At 38.9% G+C, this 19,251-nt stretch overlaps 1 protein-coding gene across 7 annotated transcripts in view; it reads left to right on the top strand.

The window, feature by feature from the left end:
• Nucleotides 1-19,251, top strand: part of TENM2 (teneurin transmembrane protein 2) — a 1,882,184-nt gene that overhangs the window by 1,215,771 nt on the left and 647,162 nt on the right. For 4 of the 7 annotated variants that reach the window (XM_082724111.1, XM_082724109.1, XM_082724108.1 and 1 more), the window contains exon 1: nt 4,224-4,585. The exons of the other annotated variants lie outside the window; for them this stretch is intronic. In XM_082724111.1, coding sequence (XP_082580237.1) covers nt 4,540-4,585 — 46 coding nt within the window. In that variant the 5' untranslated portion in view covers nt 4,224-4,539. Of the gene's footprint in view, nt 1-4,223; nt 4,586-19,251 lie in introns of those variants that run through there. 7 annotated transcript variants of the gene reach the window in all.

Below are 19,251 nucleotides of genomic sequence, written 5' to 3'. Positions count from 1 at the left end.
TATTGTGTAGGTGCTGGCTGTATACTAGCTATTATGCTAATTGCTTTACATTCATAGCTAATTAAGTTAAGTCATCGCAGTATTTTTCAGATGAGGAGAGAGAAGGCGAACAAGGGAAGGGACCTCATCGATGTCCCACAACTAGGAAGCAAATTTTCAGGGTCAGGAGTTAGCCTTAGGAACAACTTAAAGCAGAGCTTCTACTTACCCATACCGTCTTTCCTGGAGCATTCGAGTAGCTACTTTGATTAAAGCAATTTCACCACTGTAAACTTCAGGAGGCCAAGCAAGTCTTTGGGGCTGACATGTAATTTGTCCTGAGCGCTGAGCGTGGGTAAAGAGATGGATAAAGAGTTAAATGTGTTCTGATGAAGGAGAAGGGACTATTTTAAAAAGAGCAAGGAATGCGCCTGAGGCTCTGGGAGGGCCGGTGAGATCCAGCTAGAGGAGCCCCCAGATTCCCAGGAGGAGGTGGAGGGGTTGGTGTCAAAATGCAGAAGTTACTGAATATGAGGGGGAAAACATCTGCACTTTGTTCTCTAAAGAATTGTGAACCTTGGGTGATTTTTTTTTCTTGTAAATACTAATATTCATTTAGAATGAAAGAAGTCACAAATTACAAATCCGAAAAGGCCCATAATTACAAATATTACAATGGCCAGGAAAGCAGCACAATCGTTTTAGGATCAGCCTGCTCCACCTTAGGGTTGTTTCCCCTACAGTGTTTGCTGCCTGCTCTTTGTTTCTTCAGATGGTAATGGCTTTCCCTATCATTTTTTTAACCTTTGATGGGTTTTAAGCTGATACCTAAGATAATGAAATAAAACAGACTTTCAATTGCCCAATCAATAAGTATTGGGAATGGATGTCAGTCAGAGTGGCATTTTAAGAAGGTTATTCTGGCTTGCGAAGGATAAATTGGAGAAGAAAAGAAAACCTCTCAAAATGGTCATTTTCAATAGCCGTGTCATGACAGTTGGGAGAAGTGTCACCACTAACAAAGTACTAATAGTCAAGTATTGGTTTGCCGAAGATTAGCTGCTTTCTCCATGAGAGCAGATTCAAGGTCATTCCTAGAATAACGTCGCCCTCCTTCACTTAAATTCCAAGTGCTTTCTTGCAAGAGGGAAAGGCTCAGGTGTCACAATTTAGTTTGGTCTTTGGCAGGACCCTAGGAGTGTCCCCAGAGGAGAGTGAGTGCTGCGTTTCATCAGCCTCCATGTGTCTCAGGATGGGGACGCCTGGGGAAGTGCTGCATTAAAGGGTGATTGCTACGGTCCAGGCCAAAGTGCCCAGACTGAAAATATCCTACAAGTCTAGAAAGGAAATAACAACTTTAAGAGATGGGTTGGGTGGGTGGTATTTGAGAGTTCCTGATGATTGAATGATGAGAAAGGATGGAAAGAAAGCGCTCTGGGTGACTGTTAGACTTCCGCTCCTCACGCAGGTGAGGAAATGGAAGAACTACCGCTTGCTTTGAGAAGCGGGGTCATGAGTTTCCTTGTCCAACTTGTTGAGGTTGTTAAGTGTATTATCCAAGCAGGAGGACCCAGAAAACAGTTTGACTAACTAGAATTTACAGGGAAGATCGAGGGGGAGGAAGTCTTTGTGAGTCGGCTATTGTCTATCTTAGCTATTAAAAAAAAAAAATCTCTTGGGAGGATTTTGTAATAGGGGGTAATATGTATGAAGTGCTCGCTGTGTGCTAGAACTCACAACAGCACATGCAATATTTTTTCCTAATGACAGCCCTGTGAGGCAGGTATCATCAGGACACCCACTTGAAGATAAAAGAGCCACAGAAAAGCAAAATAACTTGGTCAAGGTCACACAGCAAGGTGGTGTAGAGCTGGGATTCAATCCCAGGCAGCCTGGTTCCCAAAACAGCCCTCAACCACCACATACTCCACAATATAAACACATGAACATAAAGCTGTCCCACAGAGAAATGTCTTGTAAAAAGTCACATTCCATTAAGAAATGTTACATGATTGGGGCCACCTTTGGCGCCCTGCACAGCCCTCTTCACGGAAGAGATCTGAAGAATAAATCACGTATATCAAACTACAAGTGATGTCCACTCAGGGTACCTACCTCCTCACTAGGAAGCGGTAAAAATAAGCAACAACACTGACAGCCATTTATAGCTTTTTAAAAAAATCTTTTTATCACCTTGATTTGTTTTTATGTTTCCTCGACTAATGTCTCGCTGATCTTGGTCAATAAGCCCCAGGCCCCTCCCTGCTTTTATTGCCCTGAAACAGTTGTATTCTTGTAAGAGAGTCCTTATTTTTATTGGCAGAAAATTCTCAGTCTACTTACTCCCTTGTATAAAGTTAATTTTAACTATAGAACCTGTATCAATAATGTCATTTAAAGGAGGCTGCTTCCAATACACTCTGTGAAATGTCTGCAGAGAATTTCGGATTTATCAGGGCACACTTCCCTCGCTACTCGCTGGCCCTGCAGCTTCCTTTCTCTTCTACATCTGAGCATTCTCTGTTCTCTGGCCAGCTGCCTTCTGTTCAGCCCCTGTGTGTTCTCCATTCTCTGCTCTGCCTTAATGATAAGGAGGGTTTCATCTTGATCACAGTGCAAGGAGGGAGGGTGGGGGACTGTGAACTTCTTTATTTGGGTCCAAGCTGAAAACATATCCTCTGATTGGCAAACCACAAAAATTATAACACTTCGAGTTTCATATGAGCAAGCAGTCAGTCCCTCTTGGGATAGAGCGCTGTGACCAGGGCGGAGGTCTTTTTCCTGGACCGGTTGGTTCTCACTCTGTATCTGGCCGCTGACACGGGATCTTCACATCGCGAGAAGCCTCGGGTCTATGGCTGTACTGGTGGGATGCGCAATAGTTGACGTGAAATGACTGAGTTTTTACTTTTATTTTTTCCGGAAGAATAACTGCTGTAAGTAGGACACATGGGACTTATTTTCCATTATTAGAATTGCTTAATTTCAAAAATATGGCCAGTCGAAAGCTTGGGTGTCTCCTCTTCCTGCTGGATTACTACCACGTTAGTTCAGGTTACCATGGAAAGCCAGCAATTATTTTCACCAATAACTTAACTTATACCAAACACTTGACCTTGGAATCGGTAATTTACATCCTTAGAAGAGAGGTCACTTAGGGAATTTAACTGTGTAATCCTAGCCCCCATGTGGCAGAAGATGAGTAGAAATGGAACAAAGCTGGTAAAACACCATTTGAAACAATTTGATTTAGGAAATCATTTTTCGACTTTATTTTTAAAATGGAACCTACTTTAAAATGGTACAGGGAGGCAGAAGGATGCAGCAAAAGTCTATGGAAATAGTGACTCAAAAACTCGGTTCCAGGACTCAAGAAGGCAAGCCTGTTGTCACATTTGGAGGGAAACCAGAAAGAATTTAGGTTTTCACTTTCCTAATAGCTTCTTTTCCCCCACCTTTCCTTCAAACATCTTGTCCTCCGTTTTATTTTGCCCTTATTAATAAAAACTAAGAGAGAGAAGCCGCCTTTCAAACTTTAACCCGGAAACCGAGGTTTTGCAAGTACTAATATTTTGGTGTGGGCTTCTTCTCTTAAAGACAATTATCAAGACGAAGCATTTGTTTCTTCTTTTGTTTACCCATGGCAGTTTGTCAGCAGTTATGATAAGTAGAGTTCCATCTGCCAGTAAAACTACGTTGCAAATTGCCATAGAAATTAGCAGCTTTCATTTTTGCCTACATAAATAAATATGCGAAATAAATTGCACATAAATGCATCCTAAAAAATCACAGGTACACCGCACAGTTAAATGCCAATCAGACAAAACCAGAGACACATTGCGATTATCTCAGTTTTCAAACCTGGAAGATACACGAATGTGTTTCTAAATGAGAGAGGCAGTGTATCATGCTCGCTGAGATAAAAACAGAAGCTGCCAGACACTGCACTGTGGCTTTATTCTCAGAATCCTTTGCCTGAAACCCGCTCTATCTTTTCTCCGTGTTCTCCCCTCTCTCTCCCCCCCTCTGTCTGTCTCTCTCTCTCTCTGTGTCTCTCTCTCCTTCTCTCCCTCTCTCTCCCTTCCTTCCCTCTCTCCCTCTCTCCTCACTGTCTTTTCCCTCGCTCATTGTTCTCTCTCTCCTCCTGCCTTTGATGCACATACGTTGTCACATTCCATTGACTCTCTCCTCTTCTCTGTTCTTACACTCAAGCCTAGCGGTGCTTTCGCCAGGCAGCGGCAGCCTCTCCTGCGAGTTTTAGTCATGTGTGCAGCTCAGTTTGATCGAGCGTTCCTTTTCTGCCTTTTCACTCTTACAAAAGATTAAAAGGTGGCGTCACATTGCTCCCCTGTTCCTTCCCGCAGGAGGGACTTAAAAGGGACAACAAAAACTAATCACTTTCAATAAGCATTTTCTTGCTAGGGAAAACTAAAAAAAAAAAGAAAGAAAGAAAGAAAGAAAAGGGAGAGAGAGAGAGAGGGGAAAAAAAAAAAAAAAGGCAGGGGGGTGGATTTAGCGGTGTAATTGGAGACCGGTGGTGAGGATTGGGGCGAGCTAGAGATGTTGCACGCTGCTAACAAGGGAAGGAAGCCTTCAGCTGAGACAGGTAAGAGCGCCCATCGGAGGGTTTGACCGAGTGGCTTAGTTAAATCTCTGTTTTCACCGTTTTGTAATTGAGAAAGGCATCCGCAGCAGAAGCCGATTTTTCAGTCGGCTTCCTTTTGTTTAACATAGAAAGTACCTGTATTAATTTTGATGAATTAGAGCATGCAGCAAATTCAATTGAAAATAGATTTGTATAGTAAATGCATTTATACTGAATGATTTCTCCTCCGTTTTATTTAAGGAGAGAGATGAGAAAGATGATTTTGATCCGAATAGCACTTTGCATTATGTTAAATTCTAAACAGCTAACGGAGAAAAATAATAATCCAATCGATCCTGTTTTTGAACTCTGGGACTTAAAGCCTGGGAGAGAGCTGGCATTTGGAATTTTTCTTCTAACTGAACTTCTGATGTGTTATAATAATTTTTCACTGGAGGTTTAAGCAAGGGTAGAGTTTATTTAAGTCTAGTTGCTGGGGTGTGTTTGGTGTGGATCTTGTCAGTGAAGCTGGAGGTCCGTAACCGGTATCAGGTGGATGTTTCATAAATGGAGATTGAGTGTTGTCCCAAATGAAATATGAAGTTAAAACATCAGGTTAGGGCATGTTTTAGAAAGGGATCCAGTAAATAATTAGGATAACTGAATTACGACAGTTTGAGAAGGGAGTTAACTCTGGAGGTGCTGTTTGGTAAGCCTTCCTGGCTTTGAGCAGCTCAATAATGAAGGGGGCTAATTATCAGGCTCAAGTTGGAACTTTGCATTAGGACCCTAAATATAGAATGCATGTGGATGTTCGCTGTAGGTGGCTTTTAGGAAGCTATCCCTTTTGTACGCTATGAATGAGAGTTGTGGATTATATTTGATGGCATTTCTCCTTTAAAGAGCTTTGGGATGAAGCTTAAAAGGCTCACATCTATTTTAACATTGAACAAACACAAAATGCAATATACTGTGGTCTCCCGGTGCCTGATTTTTATTGCTGCTGCTGTTGTTTTAAGGTTTTGATAATTTGTTTTTAACCTCGGTCTTCGTTGGTTTTGTGTTCACTGCCTCTGCTGCTAAAATATATTGCTGGCATGAATGAACTGAGATTTGGGGATGCAAAACAAAAACAACAACAAAAACAAAACAAAACAAAGCAAAAACACAAAGAAAAGAAAAAAAGAAAAAGAAAAAAAAACCAAACCCTAACTAATTAACCAGAGTTTTTATTTAAGGATATCAGAAATCCAAATTGTATCCAGGTTTGTTATCTAGGATGTTACCTAAAATGTTGGAAGTAATTTTTAGGTAATTTTGGGGGTATGGAAAAATCTGAATATTAAAAGTACAAAATTCTGTTGAAAGAATGCTTCTCTGGAATGAGATATAGAAAGGTGACTTTAATGCCTCCACAAGGTTTGGTCCTGGAAAGAGCTGCTGTACTGTTTGGCACCGTTGAGTCCAACAACCATGAACGAGAGGATATTTTATATATTTATTTCGTGATAAGATTTTTTTTTTTTTCTTCCTGACTTTCCAAACTGGACTTGCTCTACCATGCCTCGTGTTTGCCAGACCCTCTCCTGGCATTCTGTGGGTGCGGCACGTGAATCCAATTTTACGAGTGTACGAGAGGAGCTGCTGAATTTTGGGGAGTGGGGTCTCATCAGACTTCATCATGGAGAGATAGCCAGCGGAAGTTCTGACAGAAGACCCCTTCAGACAGGTGTGGGGCAACTTCATATCTCCATCATGGTGAAAAGAGCAGAGAAAGATGTGGACAGAGGCAGAAGGAACTGCGATAGCATGTTGATGGAGTCATGCTGGTGGTAGCCTAGTGAGTTTTTAAAATCACATCACCTGCAGTTTTCTTTCTTCAACTTAAGAAACTTTGCAGAATCTCGAAGTAGTTCCTCTCAGATTCAGTCCGTGTCTCGACATCGCTTTCTCTCATAAAATCTTTTCTCTGACTCTCGCTTCAACCAACTCCCCAGTGTTAGGCTGCCGCTGATAATGATGGTTGTTTCCTAAAGAAGTGACAAGTGTTGAGAAGATGGGCCAGGAGAAAGAGGTTGTCTGCATCGCGTGTGTGTTTTAATTTTGTTTATGAAAATGACTTCTTCAAGGTGAGGAGATGATAAATTTGAAGTTGCTGCTTGGCTCTCTGTGTCAGCGAACCACTGCCCTTCTGCCCTTCTCCTAGACGGCTCAGTAGAGCTAATGTGGGCAGAAATAATTCGGTTGTAAAACTGGGTGGTAGTGCAGCATGCACTTTTTAAGCAGATGGTAACCAAAACTATCCTTACTCAAACTATCTGATTCATATAAATAGCATTTTTCTGGCTTTTCCAGTAGATGTTGCTGGAGAGCAAAGAAAAGATCTTTTTTTTTTTTTTTTTTTTTACAGGAAAAAAAGAAATGCAGTAGACTTATAAAAGCCAACAGAAAAGATCCTTCTCCCCAAACTCCGCTGATAGCATTTTGCATAATCTGCTAATTAATGAATTACATTGAATCATTACCTTTTATGATGTTCTATAGAAAGCTATTAAAACTTGAGTTAGATTTTAAAATGATGGGATTGTTCTCTTTAGTCCCTATATATAATGTCTGTTTGCTGTTTTCCGTTTTTAAAAAATCAAGTTAACAGCACATTACTATTCAGAACATTTCATCCCTGAATGCTAAAACCCTTTAACATGCAAATATGATGTCAGAGGAAGAACTGAAATAGAATACTCTGAGAAGAGTAATGATCAAACGCATTATAAAAATATGCACCAGTTGCCAACATGTAATGAAATATTAAGAAATTAAAAGCATGCAACCTCTAAAGTAATAGAATTTCATTGCTCTGAGACTGTTTTCCCACTGAATATTAAGTGCTTAATAGATCTATCCGTAAAAAAAAAACAATCGAAAACCTACATGGTTTGTCACTGAAGTTCTTTCATTATATGATTTTGAAAAATTAGCCCAATAGGATTTTCCTCAGACTAGGAAATGTAATTAACATTGGATATTAAGTGCCAGATTTCCAAAGCAAAAGCCACGAAGCTTGATGGAGAAAATAGGAATGCAGAGAGCAAGCATCAGCACTACAAGCTGAGGAGACCCACGCTGGAACTACTCTGCTCGTAATCACTCTGATAAAATGACAAAGATGTCCCAGAGGAGCCTGGGATTCTAGTACCCAGACATGAACTGATGCAATTTCAGGCAACCAATGACCTCTATCTGTGGGAATATTTATTTTTGGAAATGATCGATGAACTGATTTCAATTGTCAAAGAGAAGTGTATGTATTTTTTTCCCCCCAGCGCATGGGGGCCTTGGATATTACAAAAGCACATTCACATAGGACAAGGGTACAAGCTATGTGGTAGAGCTTTCGGTTTTTCTTACCTTCACCAGTCTGAGCTCTTTTCTGGTGGATTTTCCCCTCTTCATTGAAGCCCTTCTTTGTCAGATTTCATTCCTGAGGTATAGAATGCTCCAGAGGTTGTTTTGATTTAGCACCCATCCGTTTCTCTTTTCTGGGAGAAAAAGAGCTTATCTTTAGAAGACATGCGTGTCCACTACTCCTATTTTGTAATTAGCACTATAAGTCCAGTGGGTAAGAATGGTCCTTTTTTTTTTTTTTTTTGCTCTGATTCCAATACATTTTTGTGCTTGACCTATAGTAGTTTTGTTTTGTTTTTTTTTCTGTCTTTAAGAAAACCTTTACAATTTGATAGGAGATTTTAGTTTCTCTTTCTGGTGTGTTTGCTTTTCACTTTTGGTATTCTCTGTTTTCATTATAGCTCTTGAGCACTGACTATGCCCCAAACACCCTGACTTAAATGTACCAAATGATACCTCACACAACAACAGCAAATGTCTTTCTTCTCTATGAGAACCTTAGGAAGGACAAAGGATGGGAACCATGCCTGGAGAACTGCCTAGTGGGTTAAAATGTACCCAGTTCTAATACCTTCCTTAAGAGAACAGAACAGAACAGAAAAGGTCACTGCAGGTTAAGGAGATCCTGAGGGTGAAAGCTTTTAAGTTAGGAGTGAAAGGTGAAAATACAAAATCATCTTGATGAGCAGAGTGAGGGGTCATATGGGATGTAATACCAGCAAGAATGGGTAATGCCAATATGATTGAGAGCCTTGAGTGGCAGGTCAAGGTATCCAAGAGCCACTGAAAAGATGAGATCTGGAATCTTCTGGAAGGGTTCCTTTGGAAAGAGAATGGGGAAGGAGTGGAATAGTGGGTCCATACCATCCCCCTGCCCACCAGACAGACACTGTAATACCTATCTAGGGCCATCTGCTCTTCTATTATGTTGTGGACTTGAGGGAGCTATTTTACTAGTGGGATAATGCCTTACTCTGTCAGGATGTTGGTGAAAAAACAGTGAGAACCCCTTGTCTAGAGGCCAGAAACCAGGGGCTAATCTATTGCATTAGCCTAGACCTAGGTGGTAAGGTTGAGAAACACTGTCAAGGGGAGGGAGAATGGCTCTGAGAAACACCTTCCTATTATAATTATTGCAATTTCTTGTATGTACTGTAGATGTCATGGCCTCATTAGGCAGGGATTTTGTGTCTATGCATTTGTTTTCACAAGAAAAAACCTTCACCATTTGTCAGAGATGAGACCTGTAATTTAGAAGGTGTGATATTCTCTGCATACTATTTGGATATAATCAATTAATGTTATGTTCATTTCCTGTTTTCTGACATTGTTTAGGATGGATTTTTATGATCCTTTAAGGGTTTTCATCTCTCTGACAACATATATGCTGTATTTGTTGAAATTAATTACCTCTCTGAATTGCCCATCTGTCAGCTACTTTCTATAAACCTTGACTAACTTACCTTGAACTCTTAGATGTATAGTGTATTTGACTGACTAAGCTGTGGAGACTCCCAAACTGTATAATGAAAGTTTATATGCAATAGACTTCATAATGAGAAGGAGCAGAAATAATTATTAGCATAGTTAAGTAAGTGGAGTGCCACCCTTTTTCTCAGAAATTGATTTAACCAGAGACTATTTAGGTGAACAGGGTTACCAACATCACCTTGGAACCAAGCTATAGATGATTGCCTTGCCTTGTCCTCCAACCACTTTAATCTAATTTGTTCCATTTACTTCTCTAAGCTTTTTATCTTCCCACCATTTTAATACCATCAGAAATGGGGGCTGCCCATGACATTCACACTTGACATTATCAAACACAAAAGGCATCACTCTTGCACTTGACTGCATTACAATGCAAGGGGAAAAAATAGATCCCAAAGGCTTAGAAATTATTGTTTCATACCTTGAATGTAGGTGGGTTTTTTTTTTTTCCTCCCCTGTTTCCTCCAGCCTGCCTCATTTGACTGTCTTTGCTTCTGTGGGTTTTCAAAGAGTTCTGAAAACCCTGGAAAAATCGGTCCTCATGAATCTATAACATACACACCATTATGTTTACTGGAGGGATGCAAATTAATACAATGGAAATTTACAACTCTATTATTAACTATTATTTGCTAGGCATCAACCACATTTTGATGCAGTACCGAAGTTGAGCCTTGCACTTGAACTGTGTTATCACCGTTGACTTCAGTTCTTCTGACAGACAGCTGTGGCCAAACCTTTTCCTGACTCACACATCTGTGGTCATTGCAGTAATTCCATTATTGCTGCATAGACCTGAAATCTGTTGAATCTGTAGCAGTCCTGAGTCCGTCTACCCATGAAATCTTTGTGTGTGTGTTAGGGTCGGGGGAGGGATTCTTAAAGTTAATATAGATTTACTTAAACCTCCCTTTGCTTACTATTCTGAACTTCCTATCAAAAACAATTCCCTCCCTCCCTGGCATATATAGGACAACATTTGTGAGTTGGACAAATAGTGTTATCAGATTGTCGTGAATAGCTTCAGTAGTATGACATCATGCATCGGGATTGCGTGTGCTGTAAAGCTCTGTAAAACAGCCAGCAACATGGTATCCTACAGGTTTAATATACTTCTGCAGCCTTGTACTTGGGAAGGATTTCTGTAATTGGAGACAATCTAGCAAGGAGAACTTTTTAAGCCATTGGAGGCCGAAATACAAGTTTTTGAAAAATGTGACTTCATAGGCTTGAAACTGAATGGATTACAAATTTCTCTTAACTGGACATAATCATAATTGCATATATAGTACAGTCCTGATTCTCCAGGGTTTGAATTTCCAGCATGGGGACTATCCAGATTTCTTCTCTGACTCCCGTGTCTTTTCTCTAACTACCTGACGTGAATCATTTCTCTAATCATTGGCACCTCTGCTAATGGTAGGGAAGGGCATATTTGAGCAGAAAAATCCAAACCAGTAAATTATCTTTCAGAAGACCTAATTATGTAAAAAGTCTGAGTGGCTAGATTTTTAAAGCTATTCATTAAAATTTAAATTCACTAAAATTTGAAACTATTCACTGACTAAATTTCAATTTTGGTGCCCCTCTTTCTACTTACATATTTACTGTAGAGTTCATATATCAATATTTTACCGTCATTGTAAGAGGCAAAAAGTAGACCAACCTCCCTGAATGATGTCAAGTAATTGGTTTCATTGTTCTGGTTTATATCTTCCCCCCTCACCTGCCATCCAGACCAACTATCATTTTGAATTAACTAGTTGGATATTGTACCTAGCTGGCACCTTATCAGGCCACATAGGGCAAGCCAGTGTACCTTGTGCAGATTGTCAGGGTTCTGACTAGCATTTTCCTCTAGTATTAAGTGCAAACATGGATTATTGGTGCCCAAACCCCACTGAGCTAATCTCCAACACCATTTCTAGCCCTTTTCCATCATCAGCTCACTGCCAGTCTGTCCTTGATAAACTATTTATATTTAGAATTTGCCCCCTTGGAGGTCTTCAAAGTCCCAGAGGACTTTAAAGACTTTAAAGCCTCTTAGATACCAGAACTAGGCTGAAATGGTGAAAGTGGTACTGGAAGTGTAGCTGGCTTTTCCAGAGAGTTTGGCATTCCCAGCCACTTTCCAAGTTTACAGAACAGGGCGCAGGATTCTACCTACTGAAAACTGCTACAGAATCCAAATTTGATTTCCTCTCCTTTGTGTATACATCAGTTGTAGCTTGGACATTTTAAAAATCTTATGGTCATATCTGCCACTTTGCAACAATGTCTTGGCAAATAATTAACTCTGTCTCATACTATCCTTATTTGACAAACATGTCTGTAAATAATTGGTTGCTCCATAAGGTGCCTAATCTAACTTCATAAGATGTTTCTGTTTCTAAACCTATTATGTTAACATAATGTAAGTAATAAGATACATGCCATGTAATAGAGTTAACACAAATATAATGAAGGGCAAAAAATGTTACAACTGTCTTGATACTAAAAATATTAACACTAGATTAAAATTGACTATATTAGAATTGGGGTTTTTAAATGCCGAGGTGTGGTTGACGTTGTAGTGTAATGGCCATAGATTCCTACTCCTATTTTATTTTTTTCCACCCATATTTTATTTTATTTTATTATTTTTTTTAAAGATTTTATTTATTTATTTGACAGAGAGAAATCACAAGTAGATGGAGAGGCAGGCAGAGAGAGAGAGAGGGAAGCAGGCTCCCTGCTGAGCAGAGAGCCTGATGCGGGACTCGATCCCAGGACCCTGAGATCATGACCTGAGCCGAAGGCAGCGACTTAACCCACTGAGCCACCCAGGTGCTCACCACCCATATTTTAAATGAGAATTTAAATTGCAGCACTCAGTATGCAGTACAGAGAACAGAAAACTTCAATGACTACTAGAAAAACAATTGATAAATCTAGTCATGAGTTCTGTATGTATAGGAGGTCCCTCATCATTTTTTTATTTGTGCACATTTATGGGCATAAGTATCTATACATACATGCATACATATATGTTTCCTCTCCCTATATATGTCCAAACTTCTATCTATCTCTGTCTCTGTATCAGTACATATATCAATATCTTTATCTACTACATCAACATTCAGAGGTAGAGGGAGAAGGGGTATATTCTAGTAAGAAACAGTGCAACTATATGCCTGGTAAGATAATGCATTTTCTCCAACTAACCTTGTTCATTTCCCACAACCTGACAGTCATTGTGCTAGGTAGCAGGGATGCCAAGGCGAACCAGACATAACTCTTAAGGAGCTCATGATCTAGTCCTCAATTAGAAATTATTTTAATGTTGAATGTTTCACTCGGAACTATGTTTAACAATTGGAAACACAGAGGAAAAAAATTCAAGGCTAACCAAGCCATCTGAGCTCTCACTAGGTACGTCTAAATTTGACATCCTTTGTGCCTTGGTCAGGAAGAAGCCTGGGAAAGAAATACAGTAAGTGTGATTTGGGGGAAGAATATCCTCACATAAAGTGATCTGGTCTCAACTAGAAAGAAGTTTGGCTTTATGGAAAAGCCTGACCAGTGTGCCTGAATTCTGTATTACTCCTTACTGTTGGCAAGTCACAAAGCAAAGATAGGGTTAGTTTGTTTGAAATTCACTTTTCGATGAGTCCTATACAAGTGAGGACACAGGGAAAATGCTATCTACATGCTTATTATTACACATGTACACCTAAGGGTCTTGTTTGAAAATGTATGCAAATAATATGTGCATATTTTTCTACAGTGAAATGGGCTTATGTAGTTAAGATCCCTTTATTCTCAGTCTTTATGGCATTTATGATGTATATGCTCTATGTGTTTATAACCACATATTGTATGTGATTTATAGACACGCACATATAGTCTCTAGAGGTCAGTAGAATATAAGAAATGGGCAAACATTCACATCTAGATGAGACTTCGAGATCCTAGGGACCATTTTTCAAATGGCAAAATGATAATAGTCTACTAATGACATTAAGAACTAAAATCATTAATCAGTGTTAACAAAAAAGTCATGTCATTCTTGTTCCTGAAATGAATCTAATCTATTTGTTTTAAGCAAATTTCAGATAAATGAACATTCACACGGCAAGAACCTTGACAGAAACTCAAGTTATAATTACTTCCCAATGGTTTATTATGAGACTGTGATTCCTTAGTACTCTTTTTTTGAAAATATTTTAACATTACTGGAACCTAAGGGTAAATTGTTTTTAAGCTCTTGATTAATTATATCCAAAACTTATTTCTATTTTAGCTGCCAATTCAGTTTCCTCATCTCTTACAAATGAACGATTTGATGATTTATATGTTGCAATTCCATTTATTCTTATGAACTAAATGTCCCTTTTAAAATGTATTAGAGAAATGTGATTTATTATATATATAAAGCTAAAAATGTTGATAGTTCAGCAAACTACTGCACAGCTGGCATGTTTCTTAAGTTTTTCCCCAGAAAAGTCATGCACAAAAAGTGCAGAAACTGACGGCATGCAGCTGTGAGCTCTCTGATGATAGAGTAGCCAGCTCCTCTTCCTCACTGTCCCGTGTGATAGACAACAGTGCAGCAGGACTGCAGATAGCGTCTGAATTTAACTGGAGGTTGCATGATGTTGAACTTTATATGCTGTGCCCGCATTAGTATTACTCACCCTGGTAAGATATTGTATTTTCTCCAGCTGACATGTGGAATAATTTATCAATTATGTATTCCCACATTTCCCATAGTCCCATATTTCTCTATTTACACCCTAGTGAATTGGATTTGAAGCTCAGTTTCCCCCATGATAAAGCAGAATCCGGGGTTATAAACACCAGTGCTTAGAGGGGTGTGGTTGGAAATCAGACAGTCAGAGGAGACGGAAGGCAGTAAAAGCAGTACAGTTGTAAACACACGCACACAACAGAGAAACCAAAAAAAAATCTACTGAGCATTTTTGGAAGGTGAGCATGTGGAGTATTTAAAAAAAACTTCAGGCTGGAGTGGCTTCGCTCACCGAGATCACTGATAAATGTTGATAGAGCATTTCTAATGCATAATCTACTTGTTTTGTTAAAGGAGAAAGACACAATGTATTCCTGTTCTCAAGAAGGTGTTAAGATAATTGGGCACTGCCCTTGCATCATCTCCCCTGCCTCTGTGCCCACACATCTCCTCTCTCAAACTGCAACATTCTCTCAGTTCTTCTAACTTTCCTAACCATGTCCTTGCAAATGCTCATCCTTTTTGTCTTCTTGCAACATTCCAGGTTGCCCTGGCTGACTCCTATTCATCGTTTAGGTATCTGTTTAAATGTCGCTTCCTCTCACATTCTTGGACTCCTACACCCTGTCTAAATTAGGAGCCCTCTTTGTGACCCTCTAACAACAATGTATTTCCTTTATTATAACACTGTTCAATTTACATAACTGCCAGTTTGTCCATTTCTACATAAACCTTTAAGCTCAGTGGGGGTAGGCACCTTGGGGCTAGCTTGTGCACAGATGTACTATGATACCTTGTGAGACACCTGGTAGCATAAAGCTTATTTAACATGTAACTCTTGAATGAATGTTTAAATACATAAATAATCACAGTGCATTGATAAAGGAAGAAGAAGGAGGAGGAGGAGGAGGAGGCGAAGATGAAGGTGATATTACATCTTTTAAGGGACTGGAAGGATTCACATCCTTGCCTGGACTCAAGTCTTAGTCAAGAACAGGTTTAAAGTCTTAGGTGTCACTTTTCTTCTGCATCTCGTTACCTACCTTGAAATTGCTCCAGGTCTCTAAGTACTAGAACGCATCCATCCACCTAGCTAGATGGAGTTGTACACTTTTTAGCTGTGTTTTTCTCCTTTGTCTCGAGTGATGTTCTCCTTTGTCTCGAGTGATGTTACTTATGATAGATGGTAGACTTATTTTCGTGAAGCTCAAAAGTGGTGGCTCCCCTCTCTACACTCGTGACTGGCTTCAAGATAGGGAGCCTTGGCTCTCAGAACTACTTAAAAAGAACTGGACTCTGAGCACCATGAACATGGCTTGAGTGGGGATCCAGAAATGATAGTGTAGCATCAATACATATTGATTTATTTTTAGTTGCGTCTAGGGGACCAAAATCATTTTATGTGAGGCTCTTCTCCTCCTAGATTATACTTTTCTGCTCTTTTCCAAATCTTTTTCCTTAAATGTCTCAGTGAGTTCTCTGGTTTAATAAGATGGAGCTCTTCCTAGTTTCCTATAATCAAAAAACCCTAACAGGTGCCAATCCCCCATTTAACACACTGGGACTTGTGCTTACATCCCTAACACCAGCTTTCCTGGATCCCCACACAGTTGCTCTCCATAGATGGACACGTTGAGATGACAAAGTAACTTCTGGCTCATGCAGTTGTTGTCAGAGAACCCATTTCATTTCTATTTGTTGTTTGGGGACATTTAAGTCATACCCTTAAAGTAGAAAATTATTCTCATAGTATCCCAAAAGATGGTTGAGAATGGATTTGGAAGGAATGAACAACTTTAATCTTGAGCTGCATTTCAGGTATTAACTTTTAATCACAAATGTGTTATGAATTTGGTGAGAGGCGTGAGGAATATGGGAGAGCATTCAGATATGGGATCTACTATTATATTATTATTATTGTTATCATTTAAAACTACTTTCTGCCTTTATCATCTAACCCTATGCTCACTGTCGTTTATTTTTAGTATTGTATAAAGGAGGAAATATTTTATTAAAAAAATATAAAATGGGATTTACTCCATACATTTATATGATGAAAGCAGCGTTGGAATTACATTATTGTTAAGAAAGAATAATGGAGGTTTCAGGAAGAACTAACCATACCTGATATAACATGGAGTGGGAGGGGCAGCTGGCTATTACTCTATAGTTTGGTAATATTTGCTGTCTTTTATCAGAGATTTTATTTTTTAATGTTGTTTCAGGGAGACTAAAAAGAGGAACATGTAGAGATTAATAATAAATAAATCCTTATCTTCATTTCTGGTAAAAATTTAAGAACTCATCAATCAAAATATTTCCTAAAAATTCAGTCTCTGGGGCTCCTGGGTGACTCAGCCAGTTAAGCGTCTGCCTTCGGCTCAGGTCATGATCCCTGGGTCCTGAGTTGGAGCCCTCCTGGGCTCTCTGCTCAGCAGGAAACCTACTTCTCCCTGTCCCTCTGCCTCCACCCCCACCCCTGCTTATACTTCTCTCTCTGTCTCAAATAAACATATAAAACCTTTTAAAAATGCACTGTTTTTTCTATATTATACAAAAACATCAACAACCTTGCAGCCATCCTAGAAGTTCTTTAGATAACAATTTAATACAAATTTTAATCAAACCATTATATTATCTTAAGTCATACTAATAAACATTAAAAAGCTGATCAGTTTACTGTGCCCCTGGAAATATGCAGATTAAATGATTGGAGTTCACAACTGTAATTTCTATTTTTTACTATTTTACATACACCCTTGACCTTAGTTTTTGCTCCTATGAAGATGGTGTCGAGATGTCCATTCCTTTCTCACTCAGCTTTTCCTTCTCCAAAAAATGTCCTGTTAAATCCCCTCGTATATCTTTTGTAGAAACTCTTAAAATAAAAAATGGTTTATTATATTTCTTACTGAATGAGAAAATATTTTTAAGGAAAAACAAGGTAATTCTTTGAAAAATGGAATGTACTTGCCATAAGAAGACATGCTTTGTTTGTAAAAAAAAATTATAACCACCTTATAACAATCACAGTATCTCTCTGAAGTGTTCTGGAATGAGAAATCATCAATATCGGAGTAAAAAAAAAATTATTTCAATTTAGTTAGATGATTTTACTTACAAAAATATATAGAGTTATAAAAAATAGACCTTTGACTCTTAACTTGGGTTTATTTTGCAGTTTTGAAAGTGCTTGTGGATTTCTTAATGTTAAATTGGTAATTGTTGATCTCAGAGGAGGGGTGCAGTATCTTCAGTCTGAGCTTATTACAGTGTAAAATATGGATTGCCTTTACCCTAATGGCCTCTGAATCCTATTACCATCCCATTAGAGAGTGTGGGATTTTAGTAATTCTGTTGTTGTTTCCAGTGGGCAGTGAATATAATGGGGAAGGGCAGGGGTTAATGCAATTCATCTCTTTTAATACTTGTAACTCCGAGTCCCTTATCACTCACTATGGTTTCACTGGGGTTTCTACCCCCCACCCCTTCTTTCTGTTATCTCTAAGGCCTGATATATTTCTATAAGCCTTTCCCAACCAGAGGAGTTTGGAGAGAGTGGTGATTTTGTGATTTTTAAGTTTAAAAAGAATTTTAGCTATTAGCTTTTCATAAACTGAAGATAAATAAATAAGGTGGTGTGTCAGCTTGTTGTGAAACCGGCTGTAGCTCAGAAAGGTTTTCAGTGACTGTCATTGTGCCAAGAATAGTATTGAAATAGCTCTTCAATCAAGATCATTTATAAGGCCTTTTGGAAGGAGAAGCATGAGACAAGCGGGTCGGATCAATGCCCGCTAGTGTTCTGGGTATAATGTTTCCATGTGCTCCTGGAGACAGCTGTGTCCTGGGTCCTAGTAGTGCTAGAAAGAAGAGTTGGGAAAGATTTCAAAGTGATAGAAATTAGAATCCTTTAAAGAGAGGTGTATGAGCAATAGTCAATTCCCTATATATAGACTTGCTTATAGATATACGTGTCTGATTATGTATCCCTGGTTTTATTCATGAAATTTGTTTTTAGCTAATACAGCTTTTTTTCGGAATAAATACGAACATCAGATTATTTCTCAGTATGTCAAAACAAATTAGTTTCCCACAGTGATGCAGTGAAAGGTGTAACTATTTTCCCTCTTTATATGTCAGAAAGCATTACTGGGACTGGGAAATTCCCACTTTTCTCCCCCTAGCCCATGAATCTGTTGGTTTGCAAAAGTCTGGTTTAATGCACAAGCGTGGTCATGGAGAGCTCCAGTACCCCCCTCTGCTGCCATTAATGAGAATCGCATGCTGAGATCCAAAGAGGCCCGCGTCTCTACTCAGAAAAAGGCCCTGAATGGCAGGAGGTGATCAGACCATTTCAATCTGTTGAAAGTGAGTGATATTCCCAGGGCTTGTTGTTCACCTTCTCAGAGAATTAAGTTTCCATATGTTTCATCATAAATGGAATGAGTGTGTAACATAATTGCAACATGAAAGTGTCTACTCGATGGCAGTAGAAATGCAGTATTTGGGGGGAAATTTCTTCTTGTCTCCATATTCTAAATATCTTTACTTTCCACCTGGTTAAAGCTAATAGCCTAAACCTGGTGGCAGTGTTTAGATATGATGCCTTGGTATAGAATGGTTTGCATATTTATGCTGAATATTCATGCATTGAGTTTTTCCTTAATTTGAGATATCACTTATCGTATTTCTAGACAGACCACGATAGTATTATTTCTTTCCATCGGTTGGATGTGTTGAATGAAATTCATTTTAGAAGGTAATTATGTAACTTAAGATACAATTAGTCTTCATTCCGATGAATTGCTACAAATAAGCATCGTTAAAAGATATTATTTCCTTTTGATCTTTAGTTATGGATTACCTTTTCAAAACATTTTTGTGACCACAATCACTTGGGAAGCTCAAACGAACAAAGATGAAATAAAATAAAATCTATTATAGGTACCTACTGATGTAATAATCTTTTTTTTTTTTAAAGCACATATACCTGAGACCATTAGCAGATAATTACTGAAACCATAGAAGAGATGTGTAAAACCTATGTAGAATTACTTAGTAT

This window comes from Mustela nivalis (assembly GCF_964662115.1).
Source record: "Mustela nivalis genome assembly, chromosome: 3".
Classification (NCBI taxonomy): Eukaryota; Metazoa; Chordata; class Mammalia; order Carnivora; family Mustelidae; genus Mustela; species Mustela nivalis.
The sequence above is the reverse complement of the archived record's forward strand: the minus strand, read 5'-3'. Positions and strand labels throughout refer to the sequence as shown.